The 22,343-nt window shown below is 38.2% G+C and overlaps 1 protein-coding gene across 3 annotated transcripts in view; it reads right to left on the bottom strand.

Annotated features, from left to right (window-relative positions):
• Positions 1-22,343, bottom strand: part of LOC150091765 (glycerophosphocholine cholinephosphodiesterase ENPP6-like) — a 108,179-nt gene that overhangs the window by 11,629 nt on the left and 74,207 nt on the right. For all 3 annotated transcript variants that reach the window (XM_090376815.1, XM_090376822.1, XM_090376830.1), the window contains 2 exons: positions 17,319-17,462; positions 137-251 (listed from right to left, as the gene is read on the bottom strand). In XM_090376815.1, coding sequence (XP_090232941.1) covers positions 137-251; positions 17,319-17,462 — 259 coding nt within the window. The remainder of the gene's footprint in view (positions 1-136; positions 252-17,318; positions 17,463-22,343) is intronic.

Below are 22,343 nucleotides of genomic sequence, written 5' to 3'. Positions count from 1 at the left end.
AATAAAGAAAAAAAAAAAAGAGAAGCCATGAAATAAATAATTCTAAAAAATAAAATCAGAAGTAAAATTTTATTCTATGTACATTTTATTTTTAAACATTCTAATTCAGTTATAAAAATTAAACAATATTGCTTACCTGGGCCACGGGCATAGAAGATTGTTCTCATATCCTCTACCACATATGGATCATAGCCAGGGTAACCATAGTACAGATAATTTGAATTCGACATTGTTTTGCTTGAGTCTCTTAACTAAATAATGAAAAGTATTTGTTATATTTCTATTTTTTTGTGCAATTCAGCAGCAAAACAGAACTAAAAGGATTTTACTTGTATGTCGGTGCAGTTTCATAGATATTTGAACAGTACTGTGTTTAACATATTGTATAAATTCTTGATATAAATATTTTCTTTGTTTTATGATTTTTCATTCCACCTGATTATTCTCCTCAAAGAGATTGCATATACATAGAGACTGCATGGAGTCACAGACTTGTTACTGTACTCACAGTGTACATTGGGAATTCATCTGCATAAGGTATTTTTCAATTTCTTTCATCATAAGTAACATGCACACATGAAAAATCATGTACTGTCTAATTTACAGTTGTATTGATTTACTATTGTCTGTACCCAGTATAACAGCACTCAGTTAATAGTTAGTCAATAGTTTGAGTTGTATGACATTTTTCTTAAAAAAAGCAAAGTTTTAACCTGAATTAAATAATTATCATTATAGAAGGTGTGCGAAAAAATCTTTATTATTAGAAAAGTCCATAACTCTTGAATAGATACATATTTACATTAACTGTTTTCACAATTACACATAAAAGCTCAATTTTTATGTTCATCATCAAACTTGAATGTGCCCCCCACCCCAGTGTAACCCTGAGGTTGTCGGATTCATATTCAACCTCCCACCATAATGCTTAACATTTCAGGCAAGATTGTAGAGACTGCTTCAATTATTCTTGTCTTTAATGTTGATAAATTAGGAACTGTTGTTGCAGATGTTCTAAATAACAACTGCAGTTTAATGCATCATAGATTGTTCCAATAAGGTTTTGCACCTAGAGAACAGAAATCCAGAAGTTGCTTATAAGCTAGGGGGATTGGAGTTAAAAGCAGTCCAGGATGAAAAAGAATTAAGGGTTATGATTTAGTGAGAAATGAAATTTTTAATGCAGTGTAAACAGGTGGCTAAGAAAGCACATGCGTCTTGTCTATGATATATAGGCCCTTTACAAGTAGAGAAAAGAAAGGCATTATTCCTTTGTATAAGATGATGGTGAGATCGCATTGAGAATTTTGTGCTCTGGTTTGGAGACCACAGTTGAAGAAAGACATGGCACTTCTAGAAAGGGTTCAGATAAGGACAACTAGTTTAGCGAGGGGTACTAAACAATACCCATATGAAGAATGGCTTAGAAAGTGCATTCTGCTAAGCTTGGGAACTAGATACTTTAAGGGAGAACTAATACAGATATGTATAGGTTCATTTTACTGATTCCCTTCAGGGAATCAGTAAGGATATGTTTTCATTGGCAAAAGAGAGAAGAACCAGGGGGGGACAAAGACAAAATTTTGGAGAGTAACAGAAGGCTGGATCTCATGAAGTTTACTTTTGGGCAGTGTTTTAGATCATTGGAATGAGTTGCCTGCGAGAGTGGTCGAGGTTCATAGTTTGGTGAAGTTCAAAGCAGAATTAGATAGGCACTTTTTGGCAATGGGGAGGGTATGATTGATAGAATTTTTTTTTTTTTTTTTTTGGACAGATGTGGAAAAAGGTTGTTTCCTCGTATCATTTAGTCATTGTAATACTACAGTGAGTGGACAGAAATCATGAGATACCTACCAAGTAACTGGTAGGCCCATATTTCACCCGGATAAAGGCAGTCACACAGTGAGACTGCCAAAAATCTGCAGAATGCTCTTCAAACCATGTTCTAGTGACCACTGCTCTGTGGGGAGGTGTATTGTTCTGCTGGAAGAGTCCATTGCCCTGTGGATGCATGATGACAGTGAAGTGATGCAGATGGTCTGCAAGGATAGACATGTAACTTGGACTGTTCTGAGATGCGTCTAGACATGCTGGAGATCCCAAAGTGTGTCAGTTGAACACACCCCACCCCAGACCATTACCGACTGTTCACCTGGCCGAACAGTTGGCATCAAAACAAATGGCATCAGTACAAATAGCATCAAAAGTGTTATGTACAGATACAGTTGTATTGATTTACAGAAGAATACGAATGAGGTGGAGCTCCATCCTGTTGAAGAAAGAAAACATTCAGCTGATATTTTGCCAAATTGTGGAAGCACATAATTTTCTAAAAGGCCAAGTAGATTATTCCATTAATTGGCTTTCTAGAGTTAGACTGTCATGCATTTTTTCAAACACTGCATGAGGGTTCTCAGCCCCCCCCCCCACACAGAGCAATGGTGACTCGAACATGGTTCAAAGAGCATGCTGCAGATTTTGTGCTAATTTACATGCCTTGAAACACAAAAAGTTTCAGAAAAGAAACTGTTGTCTTTTTCAGTTAACTGCAGCATTGTTGTGGCAAACAATTTACATTCTGGTCTCTCTGTTAGAAATAACTGCTGCACCATTTACAGGCAAATAACCAAAGCCTTTTATGAATGACATTGTATACTGTTCATTTTGGAAATTGAAATTCTCATGAAGTGCATCAAATTGACTTTCATAGGATTCAGTGAAATTAGGAATGCTCTCCTGAACTTTGACAGATGTTCGAGGACTTCCGCTGCTTTTACCACATAATGACCTTCTAGTTTTCTTGAACTTGAAGTTGAAAATCAGAAATATATTTTCCACAGGTTATCAAAATATGCATGACATTCCAACTCTAGAAAGTCAATTAATGGAATAATCTACTTATTTGGCAAAATATCAGCAATTTGGCAAAATATCAGCTGAATATTTTCTTTCTTCAACAGGACATGTTGACCAAGATTTTTGCAGCTCCGGCGAATGCTAAGTTTTCATTTATATTTAGTCATTTTATTGACTTAATTGTTATATTAATTATTTTCTGTAAGTAGCGTTATAGTTCTAGCCCAGCTCCGTGGTTTATTTTTGAATTTAGATAGCGATTTTGAAAGTTAATACTTAGTGTCCGTAGATTTTATGTTCGTAACTTGCTGCCATTGTTATATGATACGGAATAGTGTAACGTTTAACATAAAACTAGATATCAAAATAGGTAGCACTGTATTAGAAATCTGTAAGATTAGTATAGTATTATCAATTAATCAGTAACATTTATTAATCTTATTAAAGTTCATTGTTAATTAAATGATACTTATTGGAATCATGACCCAGACTAGAGCAGCAAAGCAGTGTTCACAGAATAGCCAGAGTTCTGTGGCTCGTGAGAGAACTGAAGGGGGCGCTTCTCCAGTGCATCACAGTCCAAAACAATGTGCGAAATGTTTGCAGACCTGTTTAGAACAGGACATGATCTAGCCAAAGATGATGTCTGTGTGTGCTAGGTGCAGAGACTGTGAAGAAATTAGGCACCAATTCACAGTTTTGATGGGCGTTTGAGGCGTAGTTTGATGAGAGTTTGAGGTGTAGGGTAAATACCCTCGAAGAAATTAATATGAGGAGCTCATCAAGCTCTCAGCTGCCTAACTCAATGCCAGAGCTCACTCCTGTGCAATCTCCAAGGCAGAATGCTCTGGTCTCACAGGAACTAGTTATTGTTGGTGACTCTATTGTCAGGGAGACGGTGAATATATTATGCAAAAAGGATAGGTGGAACAGGACCAGAGTATGTCTGCCTAGGGGCAAAAGTTGATGACATTGTAAAACAGACATTATCGTTTAAGGGCACAAAAGGTGATATTGTTGTACACGTTGGCACTAATGACCTTAAGAGTAAGAGATCCGCAGATTTACTTAACAAGTACAGGTCAATGCTAGAAAAAAAGTCACGAGTTAGGGTTAAATTTGAAAGTTTCTACAGTTCTGCCCAGACATGATAGGAGGGAGTATATGATGAGAGCCTTGTCAATAAATTCGGCCCTGGAGAGCCTGTGCAAGGCTCATGAGGTAGAATTTTTTTCAGCATGGTCTGTGCTTGCTAACAGGGGGCTTAGAGGAGGAACAGGCATTCTGTGTGTTATCAGACACTCAGTCTAAAATGCTGTTAGATCCAATATCTTTCTATTTCAGAAGATTTAGGAGAAGTCCAGTTGGCCTGCCTCCCTAAAATCCACTCATGCACACCTTCTCGATGGTAAGCCCTGTTACGTCACTTAGTTGGCAGTGAAGGTGTAGAGTGGTTCTCTTCAGGACGCCTGGTCAGCATGAAGAGGAAAAGACCAAATCCTCCAGCACATGACAGCACAACGAAACCAATGGCTCTCAGTACCCAGCAGCTTTCACTCCCCCTCTTATGGCAGCGAGAGGATCACAGTGGAAGCAGAGGGTGCTAAGAATCTCTGGGTACGATCAGGCTGCCATGCACGGAAACTGAACTTGGCCTGTTACAACATAAGATCACTCATCAGTGAAGGCAGGATACTAGAGCTGGAAAAGGAATTAGAAAATGTAAATTGGAATATCATTGATTTGGCTGAAACAAGAACAAGAAATGAATCACTTATAAGTTTATCAAGTGAAAATCTACTGTACACCAATGGAAACAGTGAAAGGAGTGAAGGTGGAGTGGCTTTGTGGTCCATAAAGATATAAAAAACAACATTTTGGAATTCAAAAGTACATCACCAAGGGTGTCAAGACTATTACTCAGGATTTCTAAGAGGTATAAGCTAAAGGTTATAATGATTTATGCACCAACATCGAGCCATGATGATGAAGAGGTTGAAGAAATGTACACCAAAATTGAGAGTCTTCTAGATGAACAAAAAGCTCACTACACTATCATTATGGAGGACTTCAATGCTAAGGTTGGAAAGAGACAAAACAGCGCAGAAAGGGGAACTATAGGAAATTTTGGAATTGGTGAAAGAATTGAAAGAGGTGAAAGATTTGTTGAATTTGCAGAATCTAGAGGAATGTCAGTAATGAACACTTTTTTCAAGAAAATGGTGAACAGAAAGTGGACATGGAAGAGCCCAAATGGATTAACAACTAATGAAATCGACTTCATCCTCACTAACTGAAGATATATCGTGAATGATGTTACTGTCCTCAACAAGGTAAATGTTGGAAGTGATCACAGAATGGTAAGATGCACTCTTGATATAGATGTAAGAAAAGAAAGGAAAAAACTGATTCAAGTAAATAATACAAAGGTCTTTGAGATAACAGAAAAGGAGAAAAAGCAGTATGTACTGGAATTTAAGAACAAGTTTGAGCTTTTGCAGACTGTTCAGGACCAAGATATCGACAAGGAATATTACAACTTTCTGAAAGTGATAAAGCCCAAGAAACCTCTAGGTAAAAATAAATCCAAAGAAGAAAAAATCAGCCAAGAAACACTTGTCATGATGAACTGAATACGACAAACGAAGAGCAAGAAAAACACTGACAGGGAGAAAATTGAGTATACTGAGTTATGCAAAGCCATTAGAAAGAGACTCAGAGAGGACATAAGGAAATTTAACACAAGAAAAGTAGAACAAGCATTAAGGGAAAACAAAGGATTTAAATCAGCAGTCATGAGCAGTAATACAGAAAGACAAATGATACTGAAACTGAAGAATAGCGATCTTGTACTTATGAATAGCAGAGAAGGCATAATTCAAATAGCAGAAGACTACTATAAAGAGTTATACAAGGAGCAAGGAAATGATGCCAGCAGTGGGGTTGTTGGATTGCAAATTAGTAACACGTACAACTACCTGATATCCTTCCTGATGAGGTAGAATATGCATTGAAAAAATGAAGAATCAGAAACTCTGGTGGAAGATGGAGTTACTGTAGAATTTTTAAAATTGGGAGGAAGAGACATGACACAAAAACTGGCAAAACTCTTCACAAAATACATTAGAAAAGGTGTGGTACCTAAGTAGTGGAATAATGCAATCATAGTTTTGCTGCATAAGAAAGGAGATAAATCAGAAATTGGAAATTATAGACCAATTAGCTTGTTATCCCACATCTACAAGTTGTTCACAAAGGTCATTACTAACAGATTAGAAGGAATATTTGATGAGAATCAACCAAAAGAGCGAGCTGGCTTTAGGACAGGATTCTGAACTATGGATCACCTTCACATAATGTCACAGCTAATGGAGAAGGCAAATGAATATAAACCACCATTATGCCTGGCATTTGTGGATTATGAAAAGGCTTTTGACTCCATACAGCATAAGGCAATGTTTTGGGCACTGGAAAGACAAGGCATAGATACCCCATATATTATAATTTTGAAGAAAATATACAAGAAAGCTACCTCCTTTATCAGACTAGACAAAGACAGTACAGCTAGGCCTCGCATAACACGAGTTCAATTAACACAATATTCAGTTAATGCTATTTGAAAAATGATACCACTTTACATGATGCAAATTTCCAGTTAACGCTATCTTTTTTTTTTTTATGCGATAGTTGAAAAAAATGTGAATCGCGCGTTAAGCTTACCGCGAGTCGTACGGTCAATAAACAAACGTTTGCCTGCTGCCCGCCTCGATGTGTTCCATCAACCATCGGAAGAAGACGTGTTTGTCTACCCCTAATAAAGTCAATGCAGACTTGCATTTAAAAATTCAAATTTTTAAATGAGCCAGATGAAAATGTTACTGCAAAGGAGATAACGGTAAAAGAATTAGATGAAATCTTTCGTATCGCATAGAACCTCAAACAAAAGGTTTGATGTTCTCTGCGATATTTATTTCACCAAGGCCCAGAGAAGATTGTTGTCGGCTATCGAAAATTGATTGATAAAAAGAGAAAGTCAACACTGTTCAAATATTTCCACAACAGTAATTTCTTCATTGTGTATTTTATGTCAGAGGTTCCCAAAGTTTCTCGGTTCACGGTGCCTTTAATGTCTCAGTAATTTTTTCAAGGTGCACCCAGACCAAAAGAAATACCTAACAGTTTCGTTTAGTAGTTAGGTCCAAACAACTTAATAAGAAATGCTGAAACTGTGAACTACCTCGAGCTAGTAGTTCGCGCTGTGTCCGACAGATGTCGAGTATCGCTGTGTTTCCCTTGAAAATTTAAAATATTCCGCGGTGCACAGTTTAAGAACCGGTGTTTAATGCAATAAACATTTAATTCCATAATTATTTTCATTATCTTTTACATTATACACAGTTAAAAAGTTATTTAAAAGGTATTTTTAAAATTCTTTATGGACATTCCAGAAGGTCAAGGACCAATTATAATTTTTCCTATTGGTTATGATATTCGATTAACGCGTTTCCGTTTTGTGCAATGCGCTCACAGGACGAATTAATCGCATTAATCGAGGCCCGCCTGTAATAAATTTAAAATTGTGAAAGGAGTTCGACAAGGAGACACAATATCTCCGAAGTTGTTTACTGCTGCCCTTGAGGAAGCTTTCAGAAGATTAGACTGGTCGCAGAAAGGAGTCAATGTGAATGGAGAGTACCTAAACCATTTATGATTTGCAGATGACATTGTGGTCATAAGCCACGATCCCAAAGAATTAGAGGAAAATCTTAATCAGTTATGCAAAGTTAGTAAGGATTTTGGACTAAAGATGAATATGGCTAAAACAAAAGTAATGATGAACAAGTATGCCACAGAAAGGGATATTATGATTGAAGGAGCAGTAATTGAAAAAGTGGAGTCATATACTTATCTGGGACAAGTCATTAGCTGTAATAATGATAAATGGCTGGAAGTCAAGAGAAGAATAAATTTTGGATGGATAGCATTCAGGAAATAGTCACATACTGAGGAGCAATATCCCAGTTTGTCTGAAACATAAAATAATGAACCAATGTATACTCCCCACCATGACTTATGGAAGTGAAACGTGGGCACTCGCCAAAAGAATGGAAGAGAAGCTGAGAACTACACAGCGAAGAATGGAACAAACTATATTGGGAATCAGACTGTTAGATAAGAAGAGAAACACATGGATTAGACAGCAAACTCAAGTAAAGGACTTAAGGACTCAAGTAATTCTTATCAAAATTAAAGAACTAAAATGATCTTGGGCAGGACACATAGCTCGAAGACATGATGAGAGATGGACTAAGAAAATACAGAATGGTTACCCAAGAGGAGCTAAGAGAAACCTTGGAAGACAAAGACGGAGATGGACAGATGAAATTCATGAGTTTGTGGGTAGTAAATGGATAGCCATTGCACAAAACAGAAGGAACTGGAAAGTTGCTGCAGAGGCCTTCATCCTGCAGTGGATTGAAAATGGCTGATGATGATGAACAGGAGAGACTGCTTCTACAGGGATGGATACACTTAAATAGAAAGGGTGCACAAATATTTGCTGATGCTATTGAGGCAGTGTTAGGTGGATCGGAATACTGCTAGATTGGGGGGAGGATTCACAGACTAAAAGATTAAAGTAGTCACAGGCAGAGGCAAAGGTGATTCTTGAACTGCTTCTATTGTAATGAGCAGCACCCTAGAGAGCAAGTTGCTGTTGACTTCAAGAGCAGCCGGGAGTCATCATGGAACAAGTAAATACATTGGCTGCATTAGGGTAACTAAGAGTAAGAACAAGTGCATGTATATTTGCATCTACACTAATGCTAGAAGTATAGTAAATAAAATTGATGAATTTGAAGTGTTGATCAAGACATCAAAGGCAGACATTATTGGGATATCAGTGACATGGTGTCACACAGATATAAGCAGTGCAGAATTAGAATTCAGGTAGAACAATGTGTACAGAAAGGACAGACAGGGTAGGAAAGAAGGCGGAGTTATGCTGTTAGTTAAGAAACACATAAAATCTAAGGAAGTACATCCACTTGACATGGGTGGACAGTGCAATGTTGAGTCTGTTTGGTGTGAGTAGGAGTATGTTATAGGTCTAATGACTCTGATAAGTACAATGAACAGTTGTGCACAGAAATACAATGGGCCAATAAATTAGAATGTCTTGTAATGGGGAATTTTAACTTTCCAGATATTAACTGGAACTTGTGACTTGGTGACTTGCATACTAACAAGCCTTTTGTGGATTTATTGGAGGATTGTTTTAGCATTAGCATTAGCATTAGTAGAGGCATTTGATGCAAGAAAGCAGCTTATGCAGCATCAGCCAAAAAATAAAAAAATAAAAAAATAAAATTAAAAAAAAAAATAAATAAAATAAAATAAATAAATAAATAAAAAATAACCACTTCCACTTCACCCCTCTGTTCGTTCGGAATACCTGTTCAGCTGAGCCTTAAACTTATTTAGGCTATCAAATTCCACGACAAGGGATGAAAGTCTGTTCCACCAACCAACCACCTGCTGGCTAAAGGCAAATTTCCGCACGTCTATCCTACATCTGTCTTTCCTCAATTTGAATTTATGCCCTCTCAGGTGATTATTCTAAGCAAGAGGAAGAATCCCATCAGCATTGAGCATGCTCAAACCATTCAAGGCTTTATACACCTCTATCAGATCACCTCGCTGGTGTCTAGTCTCCAGACACTGTAATTTGCACAACTTAAGCCTTTCTTCATAAGAGCACCCTTTGTTCCATTCACTACTCTTGTTGGCCTTCTCTGTACTCGTTCCAGCAGCTCTACATCCTTCTTGAAATGAGGCCTGCCGGCCTGTACACAGTACTGTATGTGTGGTCTGACCATTGCCTTATACAAGGGAATAATCACCTCCTTATCCCTGCTAGAAAAATTCCTATATATCATTGACAATGCACCATGAGCTACTCTTGCAGCCCGTCTGCACTGCTCAGAGAACTTCATATCTGCCTGCACAACCACCCCCCAGGTCCTTTTCATTCTCTACCACTGTCATACCACAGAGTTGATATGTTGCTCTGGGGTTGCTGTTTCCCATATGTAGTACTTTACATCTGTCAATGTTAAACTTCATTTGCCACCTCTCAGCCCATCTGCTCAACCTTTCCAGATCCTGTTGCAGCAGCAGCAGCAGCATAGTGTCAGTAGTGTCCTTGACAACCCCGCCAACCTTTGTATCGTCTGCAAATTTGGATATTAAGCTTGATATACCATCATCAATATCATTTAGAAATACAGAAAACAATAATGGACCCAATACTGAACCCTGAGGGACTCCACTAGTAACATTAGTCCACGATGAACAGTGTCCATTGATTACCACTCTGTCTTCTCCCCCTCAACCACCCCTTTATCCATAACAGCAATTTGCCTCTAATGCTACACTGCTCCAATTTGTGCAGCAGTCTTCCATGTGCAACAGTATCAAAAGCCTTTCTAAGATCCAAGTATATAATATCAAAGTTATTCCCTGCATCCAGTTCTTTTGTGACTGCATCATAGTATCCAATCAGATTGGTCAGGAAAGACTTCCCCTTAACAAAACCATGCTGTGTTTGAGCTATAACTGAACTCTTGTCTAGATGATCCTGCAGTGCTTCTTTAACCAGTGCCTCCATTAATTTTCCGGGTACAGAAGTTAAACTCACAGGTCTATAATTATTCGTGTCAGACTCTGATCCTCCTTTGTGAATTGGGGTCACATTTGCACATCTCCAGTCCATGGGTACCTCTCCTGAGTCCAAGGAAGCTCTCATAATTATGGCTAAGGGTTTGCTTACTTCCTTTTCTGCCTCCTTTAATATGACTGGATAGATCCCATCCACCCCAGGTGCCTGCCTTGTGTTTATCTTCACCAATTTCTCCTCCACTTTACTCTCAGAGATTACAAGATTCTCTAGCTTACTGCCAGAGTTGAATACACCTCTGACATTCCCCTCGCTGAATAACTCCTCATGTGTGAATGTCGATGCAAAATATTCATTTAGTTTGTTAGCTACCTGAGCAGGATCAACAGTTGGTCCATCGATATCAAGTGGACCAATCTGATTCATCCCCTTCCTTCTAGAGTTTACATAAGTAAAGAACTCTTTTCTGTTTTTCTTTGCATTCTTTGCAAAGGATTTTTCATAATCTGCCTTCGCCTGCCTAACCTCCTTTGTAACTTGGTTACAGATAAACTTGTGTCTATCATAGGCTTCTGTGTCACGTGTTAATTTGTATGTATCCCATGCATTTTTCTTCTCTGCCATATGTCTCATTAGTTCATCTGACATCCATTTTCTACAGCAACATGTTCGAGGGGCAACCAGAGGGAGTAATACCCTTGATCTGATGATCAGTAGTGATTATTCATGCATTAAGAATTTGCAGATAAAGGAACCATTAGGTGCCAGTGATCATAGTGTACTGATATGGGATTTACTTAAAGATGTAACTATCATCAAGGTTAGAGGGAAGGGTTTTTGTTTTCTTAAAGGTGACTACAGTGGTCTCAGACAGTTTTTAAATTCTATACAGTGGGATCAACTGATGATGTTACCAGGGGTGAATTCTAAATGGGAAACCTTCAAGGACTTAATCATGGAGGCTATTAGGCTTTTCATACCAACTAAGAAGTACTGTCCAAGGTTCATGCCTAAATGGATGTCAGATGAATCAATGAGGCTTGTGACAGAAATGAAAAATGCATGGGATGCATATAAATTATCAGGTGACACGAATGCCTGTGGAAGATATAAGCTAGTCTGTAATGAAATCACAAAGCAGGTGAAGGCAGATTAGAGAAATCTTTGGCAAAGGAAGGAAAGAAAATCAGCTAAGGGTTCTTTACTTTGAATTATTTACCAGAGTGAAGAGTTGTTTACCATTGTGATTCCTCCCCTTCCTTCTATAGTTTTCAGAGTAAACTACACATTGGTCCACTTAAAATAGATGGTTTGAGTATTGATGATCTTGCTCAAGTAGCTGATAAACTGAATGAGTATTTTGCATCTACATTCACACATGAGCAATTATTCAAGCAAGGGAATGCCAGAATTTTATCAAACTCTAACAGAGATCTAATTGATTTTGTAGTAACTGAGAGCAAAGTGGAGGAGAAATTGTTCAATTTAAACATAAAATAGGCACCTGGGCCAGGTGGAATCTATCCAGTTATAATGAACAAGGCAGCAAGGAAAGTAAGCAAACCCTTAGCCATAATTACGAGAGCATCCTTAGAGTCAGGCAAGGCCCCATGGACTGGAGATGTGCAAATGTATCCCTAATTCCCCCCATGGACTGGAGATGTGCAAATGTATCCCCAATTCCCAAAGGGGCTTCAAAGGGGGAGACATGTAATTATAGACCAGTTAGTTTAACTTCTGTTCTGGGGAAAATAATGACTGGTTAAGAGGTGATACAGGATCACCTAGACAAGACAGCAGTAATAGCTCAGACACAGCATGGGTTTGTTAAGGGGAAGTCTTGTCTGACCGATTTGATTGGATACTACATGTGGTCACAAAGAAACTGGATGAAAAAAAATAATTTTGATAACATATACTTGGATTTCAGGAAAGCTTTTGATACTGTTGCACATGGAAGATTTCTGCACAAATTGGAGCAGAATGGCATTAAGGGCAAGTTACTGCAATGGATAAAGGGATGGTTGAGTGGGAGATGGCAGAGAGTGATAATAAATGGACACTTCTCTACGTGGACTGATGTCCACGTAGAGAAGTTTCCATTTATTATCACTCTGTGCAATGGGCGCTGATCTACGTGGACTAATGTCCACGTAGATCAGTGTCCATTGTACCTAACCCAGCCCCTAACCCTGCAGCCCCCCAGGGTTAGGTGCTGAGCCCACTGTTGTTTTGTGTATTTATCAATGAAGATATATATCAAGCTTAATGTCCAAGTCTGCAGATGATACAAAAGTTGCAGGGTTGTTAATGACAGTAAAGCCAGTATGCTACTGCAACAGGATCTAGAAAAGTTAGGCAGGTGGACTGAGAAGTGGCAACTGAAGTTTAAAATTGACAAATGCAAAGTACTCAATATGGGAAGTAGAAACCCAAGAGAAATGTACCGTGTGGTACTACACTCAGGCAGGTGGAGAATGAAAAAGACCTGGGGGTAATTGTGCAGTCAGATATGAAGTTCTCTGAGCAGTGCAGACAGACTGCCAGAACAAGTCATGGAGTTTTGTGAATGATATATGAATTTTGCTAGCAGAGACAAGGAAGTGTTGCCTTTGTATAAGGCAGTGGTCAGGCCACACCTTGAGTACTGTGTACAGGTCTGGAAGCCTCATTTTAGGAATGATGTGGAGTTGCTAGAATGAGTATAGAGAAGGGCAACAAGGTTGGTGAGTGGAACAAAGGGGTTCCATTACGAAGAAAGGCTGTTCTGCAAGTTGCAGCATGTGGAGACTAGGCACCTGCCTAGTGATCTGATCGAGATGTATAAGGCTTTGAATGGTTTGATGCTGACTGGATTCTTCCGCTTGCTCAGATTAAGAACCTGAGGGGGCATAGATTCAAATTGAGGAAAGACAGTTATAAGATAGGAAGTTTGCCTTTAGCCGGCAGGTAGGTTATTGCTGGAAGAGCCTTCTATCTGTTGTTGTTGTGGAAGTTGATACCTTAATAAATACCTTAATAATTAAATAAATAACTTAAATAATTTAATCCTGAACTAGACAAACTTTTTGAGTGACCGGTTGGGTGAAATGGGAATTTTTTTTGGTTGATGCTGTATAAGTTTGCTTTCTTGCATCATATGCCTTAACTTAAGCTATGTATATAAGTATAAAATCAATTTATGCTTATATACATAGCTTAATTAATATCTACTGTTATATGTGCATACTAACTATTTGATAATATTTCAGTTCACTGACAATTTTTGGGGGGGGATTGTAATTTTAAAACAGTAAAAAAAATAAGGAATCAATAACGAAGACCACAGCATGCAAATATTGCACCTAGCACGATATATGCAGAAGTGAGATACAATACGGAGTAACAAGTTTACGAAGCTTAAACAATAGGAATGAAAAGAAGATTCTGAAAATTTGTGTTTTTTAAATGATTGAAGATTTCAGTGGAGGGGAAACACATTTCACTGTAATAAATGTAAAAAACTCACAGAATTCCAGCTATCAGTATTATCACAAATGCAATAAGATTGAGTTTACTATCTGTTTATAAGAGAAAAGCCCAAGTAGTTCCAGTTGAGTCATTGGTAAAAGGATAATCAGGAATGTGATTATACAGAAATCACAGTAAAGATTTCTTAATGGGAGATTATGTCTGGCCAGTCTTTGTGGCTGATATGTCATGGTAATAAAAGACCTCAATACAAAAAAAAAAATAAATTGACATAATATACCTAAATTTCAGCAAATCTTTTGATACTATTCCTGATGAAAGACTGCTGTACAAGAAGCATTATGGCATTGGGGCAAGTTGCAGCTCTGGATAAACAGGTAGTTGAGTGATAGAAGACAGAGGGTGGTTATGAATGGGCACTGCTCTTCTTGGACTAATGTTACTAGTGGCATAATAACATTAGACCAAGCCTGCCCAATAACAACAATAGCATCTGCCAACTTGAAGCATGTTGTCCAAGTTGGCAGATGATATAAATTTTGATAGGGGGGGTTAATGGCAAGGATCATGGCACATTATCGCCTCTGTTGCTGATATGCCAATAAACTGCAAACCAACAAGAATCAAGGCATACCACTGCAACAAGACCTAGAAAAATTAGTCAGATAGGCTGAGAAGTGGCAGTCGAGGTTTAATATTGATAAATGAGAGGTTCTGTAAATGGGCATAACATGCCCAAAAAATTAGTTGGTACCACACTCAAAGTGGTGGAGAACAAAAGAGATGTAAGGGATAATCATACAGTCCGACATGAAGTTTTCTGAGCTGTGCAGACAGGCTGCCAGGTCAGTTATGGGATCCTGTCAATGCTATACAGGAATTTTGCTCACAGGGACAAGGAGGTTAATATTCAATTGTATAAGGAAATGGTAATGTACTGCATACAGGTCTGGAAGCCTCGTTTTAAGAAATATGTGTATCCGTTGGAATGGGTGCAAAGATGAGCAACAGGATTAGTCCAGAACAAAAAATGGGTACTCTTACGATAAATGACTTATACTGCAAATTTCAGATCTTGGAAACTACATACCTTCGAGGAGACCTTATTGAAGTGTTTAAGAATTTAAATGGATTGCATAAACTAAATGTTGATGACGTCCTTGCTCTTTTTCAGGTGATGCACTTAACGGGGCATACACTGGTGTTCAAAGAAAGTGCATCATCCCTTAAAATTGTAATTGTTGTCTGAATAACGTACATATATGGCAATATTTCTTATAGATTGCATCAGATAAGATTGACATGTGTAGATGATGGCGTACTATTGCATCAGCTGTTACTTTCAGCTATATAAGCACGATCGGCAAGAGTTGCGTCATTCCTTGCTTGTGTCAGGATGACAAGTTACGTGCAGTTGACGCCACGAAGAAAGAGTGCTATTGTTGCTTTACGTGAGGAAGGATGTTCTTCCCATCACATTACTTATAGAGTGTTTTGTAATCAGTCGACAGTGAGTAGATTTCTTTCCAAACTCAAGAATACTGATTCTGCTGATAGGAAAAAACGAACTGGACACAAACAAGTTTCTACGCCAAAACAGGACTGTGTTTTGAAGAACGTATGCCTTAAAAACTATAAAGCTTTTTCTTCTGAGCTGAAAAGAGAATGGAAAGAACACACAGGAGTGGTAGCAAGTGCAGGAACAGTCAGAAGATGCCTCTTCAAAAATGGACTTGTAGCCTGTCGTCCTAAGAAGAAGGCCTGATTAATTTGGTGTAAGGAGCATGTCAAATGGACCCCCGAGCAGTGGAAGTCAGTTATTTTCTCGGATGAGAAGAAATTCAAACTGCTTGGCTCTGATGGGAGACAAATGATTCGCCATAGACGTAGTGAAGAATACCATCCAGACTGTATGGTGTCTACAGTGAAATTCCCTACCAGCCAAATGATATTGGAGATGCATTTTGTATCGCAGAGTAGGTCATCTGCAGTTTATAAAAGGTTCTGTAAATGCCAATGGATACCTGGCTGTATTGGAAGGCAAATTGCTATCCAACCATTAGAGACCAAGTAATTGCATCTTTCAGGATGACTCTGCTCCTTATCATCGAGCAAAAAGTGTAAGTAGGCACTTCTGTAGTTACTTTAGCTTCATTTCTGCATTAGAGCTGGCGCCTCCGCAGCCAGGTGGGCAGATGCAGCAGTTCGTAGCACACACTTCTTGATTAGACCAGGGTTCGAGCCCGTGACCACCAAATATGGGGATGCGGAAAGGTCAAGGAATGACCACCGTATATCCCCAGAGCAATATGGCCTTAGTTGCTAATGCTCCTAAAAAAAAAAAAAACAAATAACAAATAGCATTAGAGGTTCCACAGTAATGTGTTTACATTTGTTACAGGTGAAAAAATGGTTGGAAGAACGGTCCATTACAACTCTTAGCTGACCAGGAAGCAGCTCGGATCTGAATCCTATAGAGAACTGTTAGCATTGTGTGGAATCTGCAGTTGCCAGAAAGAAACCAAAGACCATTTGTGAACTTCAGGAAGCCATAATTCTTGTTTGGAACCATGAACTGTCAGTTGATTATCTTCAGAAATTGAGCTTGTCAATGCCTCGACGGTGTGCTGCTGTCATCAGGGCCAGAGGCAGTTCAACTAAATATTAGTTTGCACCTGGTGAACTTTTCATTTTGTTTTCCATTTAAAATGATAAACTGAAGCAAATTGAGGACTTCTGATAACATTTCAGCCATAAATGTCGTGTTTATCAAACTGTTGTATAAAGTTTGCAAATGCTCATTTTGGAATATTTTGAGAGCACCTGTCAAATATTAATTAGCTTTGCCTTAACTATTAATAAATATCTTTTGTTTATATTTCTATTTGTGATGCTAGTCATTAATGTAACATACCATTGCGAAAAAGGATTAGAAATGTGAAATTCCTACGTGATGCACTTTCTTTGAACACCAATGTAAATTTACATTGAAAAAAGGATGAGTCCGATTTCAGCCAGAAAGTTATTGATTGATTGTTGAAATAAACTTCCATCTCTTATTGAAGTGGATAGTTTAAATCAGTTTGAGGAACCATAAGACAAATTATTATAGTAAGATCGTCAGTTGAGGTCTGCAGTGTTTTTATTTATTTTTTTGCATAAAGTTGCTTCCTTGCATCATTTCCCACTGCTAATATTGAATGTCAAGATTATTTTATAATAAAAAAAGATAAGATAAAGTATTCAAAACAAACTTAAAATAGTATTTAGTATTGAATTTTTAAATTGTATAAGTATAATAAGCAGCATTTACCTTATTGATAAAATGCTTATTATCGGCTAAAAGGAAAAGTGGAAGAACTAATTCATTGTTTTTGAAATGGTACATCTCTGGAATCTCGTTCTTCTTGTATACATCCAATCCCATAATTCTTGCATTCTTCATATCTTTATACAGCTGAAAAGAAATTAATGTTAGGCTGGAATCTAACAGTAAATAAGTTAATCATATATATTTAAAAAATGAAAGCTGTTAATTGTTTTTGAATCTTATATGATTAATAGATTTTTATTAATAGGTGCAAATACACTGCTGAATAAAATGTTTTTCATGAATATTTTTTTGTGAACAGTGCCATCGAAGGCAAATATTTAATATAATGGGCATTCTGGCATGCAAATTCTGAGTATCCATTAGAAATCAACCTACCACCTTACAGAGCTGCACATTAGTAGTAGTAGTAGTAGTGGCAATGATGCAAGAAAGCAAGTTTATATAGCATCAGCCAAAAATAAAATAAAATAAACAGTTCACCCATTCTTAACCCCCAGGAATTTGTCGAGATTTTCCTTGAATTGATTCAGAACATCCACTTCCACAACAGATGGAAGCCTATTCCAACAATCAACCACTTTCTGGCTGAAGGCAAATTTCCACCTGTCTATCCAGCAACTGGCCTTACTCAACTTAAATTTAAGCCCCTTCATGTGTGTAGTCTCAGCAAGAGGATGAATGCCATCAAAATTCAGCTTACTCAGTCTATTCAAGGCCTTAAACACCTCAGTCAGATCACCTTGCAGATGTCTAGTCTCAAGATGCTACAATTTGCAGTACTGAAGCCTTTCTGGGTAAGAGCACCCTTTTGTTTCCTTCACACGTTCCAGCAGATCTACATCTTTCCAAAAGGGAAGCCTACAGTTCTGTATACAATACTGTAGATGTGGCCTAACCATGGCCTTGTACAAAGGAATAATCACCTTCTTATCTCTACTAGCAAAGTTTGTATATCATTGACAAAACCAACCCTATGAGCTGTCCTGGCAGCATGTCTGCGCTGCTTAGAGAATTTCATATCTGACTGCACAATTACCCGCAGTATTTTTCATTTTCTGCTATCCTGAGTGTAGTACCACCCACATTGATAAGTTACTCTGAGATTACTGCTACTCATGCAGTAACTCGCTTTTATAAATGTTAAACTTCATCTGCCATTTATTAGCCCATCGACCAAATTTTTCTAAATATTGTTCCATCTTGCCAACCTTGTATCACCTGCAAACTTTGACATTAAGCCTGGTATTGGATTCCATGAATATCATTAATAAATATTGAAAACAACAATGGGCCTAGCACTGAACCCTGGGGAACTCCACTCAACATTAGTCCATGAAGAGCAATTCCCACTGAATTGATAAACACTCGCTGTCTTCTTTCTAATCTCAACGATGTCCATTTCCACTTGCAGTCTGCCAAACCCCATGTACTTTTTCTGACAGAATCTCAGTTATCGGTTGATTCAACTACTGCTCATCTCATTTGCCAAAATTATTCGCTGTATGATTCCTTTCGTCTCAAAGGTGGTACTTGTGCCTATGTCCATTCCGATATTCCCTGCCAGAGACTTGGTAATTTGGAATCTCCTCTTTTCGATCTTCTCTGGCTTAAAATCTTTCTACCTCATTGTGTCAAATTCATCTGTTGTCTCTACCATTGTCCCAACTCCACTAATCACTTGGAGCTCTTTGACTTCCTCTCTTTGAAACTTGACTTTTTCCAGGCCAACTTTCCTAACAGTGAGGTAATTTTCCTTGGTGATTTTAATGTTCACAACTCCAGCTGGCTTCCGTTTTCTAGTCACACCGACCCAACTGATCGAGATGCTGAGACTTTTGCAATTATTAATGACCTTGCACAGATTGTTCATTTACCTACAAGATTACCGGACAATCCTAATCATTCAGCCAATACGCTTGATCTTTTTCTCACAAACTACCCTTCTAAGTACACGGTTGAAGTGAGAGGTCCTTTAGGAACCTCAGATCACAACTTGCTAATTGTCTCTTTTTTCAGTGGAGCCTTTATCTCATGGCAGTTCCCAACCTTGTGTTGTTTGGCATTACAAGAATGCAAAATGGGATGACCTGCGGGATTTCTTTTCTTCTTTTCCTTGGTTGGATTACTATTTCAAAACTTCTGATGTCAACGTTTGCTCAGATCATGTCAGTTTAAATTATTATTGCAGGAATGGAATCCTTTATCTCACACTCCAATTTAAAATCTCATCCTTTATCTAAATCTTGGTGTTCCAATCAGGGCCGTGTGGTAGATTTTCTTAGTATGATGCAAGTCTTCGAAATGCCGCCCCTTAATGGTTCAAATTGTATTTTGATTTCGCTGCTTATGCCGCCCCCTTACGGTGCCGACTGATGCGGCCGCCTATCTGTATCATAGCACGGCACGACCCTGGTTCCAATAAATGTGCTAAGGCTGTTCAAGAGAAGAACGTTGCATATCATAATTGGCTTGTTTCTAATTCTTCAGTTTCATTTTCTGCCTACATCGAAGCTCGCAACAATTGTAAAGCAGTTATTAATTGGTCAAAACTAGAGTTTGAACTGGCTATGAGTAGAAACTTGCTTCTTGCCCTAATGGTAGCCGAGCATTCTGGTCTCTTGCCAAAGCTATTGGCTGCAACTTTTGCCCATCTTTGCTCCCACCTCTGTCAAAACCAGATGGTTCTGTAGTCACTTCAGCCAAGGATAAAGCTGACCTGCTGGCATCCCATTTTTTTTCCAACTCATGTATTAATGATCTTGGTAAAACACGACTCATCTGTTCTCTGATGAGTCGTGTTTTAGCCTACAAACAAGATTCTAGGCATTATTTCATCTAGAGACAATGAGGTATGTGATACCATTCCTCCAACATCAGAGAAAGGGACACTTGTGGGTGATGGAGGTGGTGTCCTTGTGTGGGGCAAAATAATGATCAATAGCCTCACCACTCTTCATGTTTTTGATATGGGTACTTTAACTGTGCAGAGATACTGAGAATAGATCCTCGAACCCTACTTGTGACTTTTTAGGGGGTGTGGTTTTCCAGATTTTCTTTTCATTCACAATTTTCATTCTTTTCTTTTCATTCTTTCATTCATTTCTTTTCATTCACTTTACATAGAGTTCAAATGGTGGAGGGCTACATCAGCTCTTCCATCTTCTTGAAACATATTTCTTGAAACTGAAATATCCAAAGAAGTCCAATGACTGCCATGGCTAGCATGATCAACAGACTTAAATCTGATTGAACATGTGTGAGACCTTGGTAAGTAAGGTTGCACTGGTAGAAGAATTGGATTTGTTTCCAAAGAATCTTATAGGCACATATATGGGAGAGTAACCACGTGCAGGAGAAGATTTTACAGCTCTGGCAAACATATAAGCCTTAGCTATATTTATGCCATTTTATTGACTTAATTTTCATATTAATTTATTTTCTAGAAGTAGCTTTATAATCCGAGTCATGCTCCTTAATTTATTTTTAATTTAGAGAGCGATTTTGCAAGTTAATACTTAGTTATCCGTAGAGTCTTTTACCATTCGAAACTTGCCGCCATTGTTATAGTATATTAGATCAATAACGAATAGTGTAATGTATATCCTGAACTTGATAGCACAAGGTATAACATAAAACTAGATAGTGTAATATGTAGCACTGTATTAGGAATCTATTAGCTTAGTATAGTATTATATTAATGAATAAAATTTATTAATCTTATTAAATTTAGTTAATAAAATTGTACTTAAACGGAATCATAACCAGACTAGTGCAATAGAGCAACAAGCACAAAGTAGCTGGAGTGCTGTGGCTAGGGGGAAATCCGAAGGGAGCAAATCTCCAACACATCACAGTCTAAAAAAAACGTCAGAAATGTGAAATGTTTGCGGACTTTCTGGAAGAGGACATGATCTAGCCAAGGAGAATGTCTTTGTGTGTGCTAGGTGCAGGCAGAGAGTGTCAAAAAATTAGGTACCAACTCAGTGTTCTGATCGGCATTTATGAGAGTTTGGGGTATAGGGTAGATGCCCTCGAGGAAATTAATATGCTCAAGTTTTCAGCTGCCCGACTTAACACCAGAGCCCAATCCTATGCATCAAGCAACACAGCGGCAATCTCCAAGGCAGAATGCTCTGGTCCCACAGGAGCTAGTTATTGTCTGTGACTCTATTGCCAGGGAGACAGGGAATATATTATGCAAAAAGGATAGGTGGAACAGGATCAGGGTATGTCTGCCAGGGGACAAATGTTGATGACGTTGTACAGCAGATATCATCTTTTAAGGGTGCAAAATGTGATGTTATTGTACACGTTGGCACTAATGACATTAAGAGTAAGAGATATGTAGATTTACTCAAAAAGTACAGGTCAATGTCGAAAAAAAAAGTCACAAGTTAGAATTAAATTTCAAAGTGTCTGCAACTATGCCCAGACACAATAGAAGGGAGTATATGGTGAGAGTCTTCTCAATCATTTTGGCCATGGAGAGATTGTGCAAGGCTCATGAGGTAGAATTTTTTTCAGCATGGTCTGTGCTTGCTAATAGGAGAGACTGCTTCTACAGGGATGGGTTACACTTAAATAGAAAGGGTGCAAGAATATTTGCTGCTGCTATTGAAAGTGTTAGGTGGGTCAGCAAACTACCAGCTTGGGAGATTCACAGACTAAAAGATTAACAGTAGCCACAGGCAGAGGCAAAATTGATTCTTGCGCTGCTTCTATTAGAATGAGCAGCAGCCTGGAAAGGTGCAGGGAGATTTCAAGGACTGCCGGGAGTCATCATGGAACAAGTAAGTACATTGGCTGTGTTAGGGTAACTAAGAGTAAGAACAGGTGCATGTATACTTTCACCTGTTTGCCAATGCTAGAAGTATAGTAAATAAATTTGATGAATTTGATGGTCAAGACATCAAAGGTAGATATATATGGGATATCAGAGACATGCTGTCACACAAACTTAAGCAGTGCAGGATTGAAATTTAGGGAGTACAGTGTGTATAGAAA

The sequence above is a fragment of the Mastigoproctus giganteus genome, chromosome 1 (assembly GCF_048544385.1).
Source record: "Mastigoproctus giganteus isolate SK-2022 chromosome 1, ASM4854438v1, whole genome shotgun sequence".
In the NCBI taxonomy this organism is placed as follows: Eukaryota; Metazoa; Arthropoda; class Arachnida; order Uropygi; family Thelyphonidae; genus Mastigoproctus; species Mastigoproctus giganteus.
This window is presented reverse-complemented; position numbering and strand designations above follow the sequence as displayed.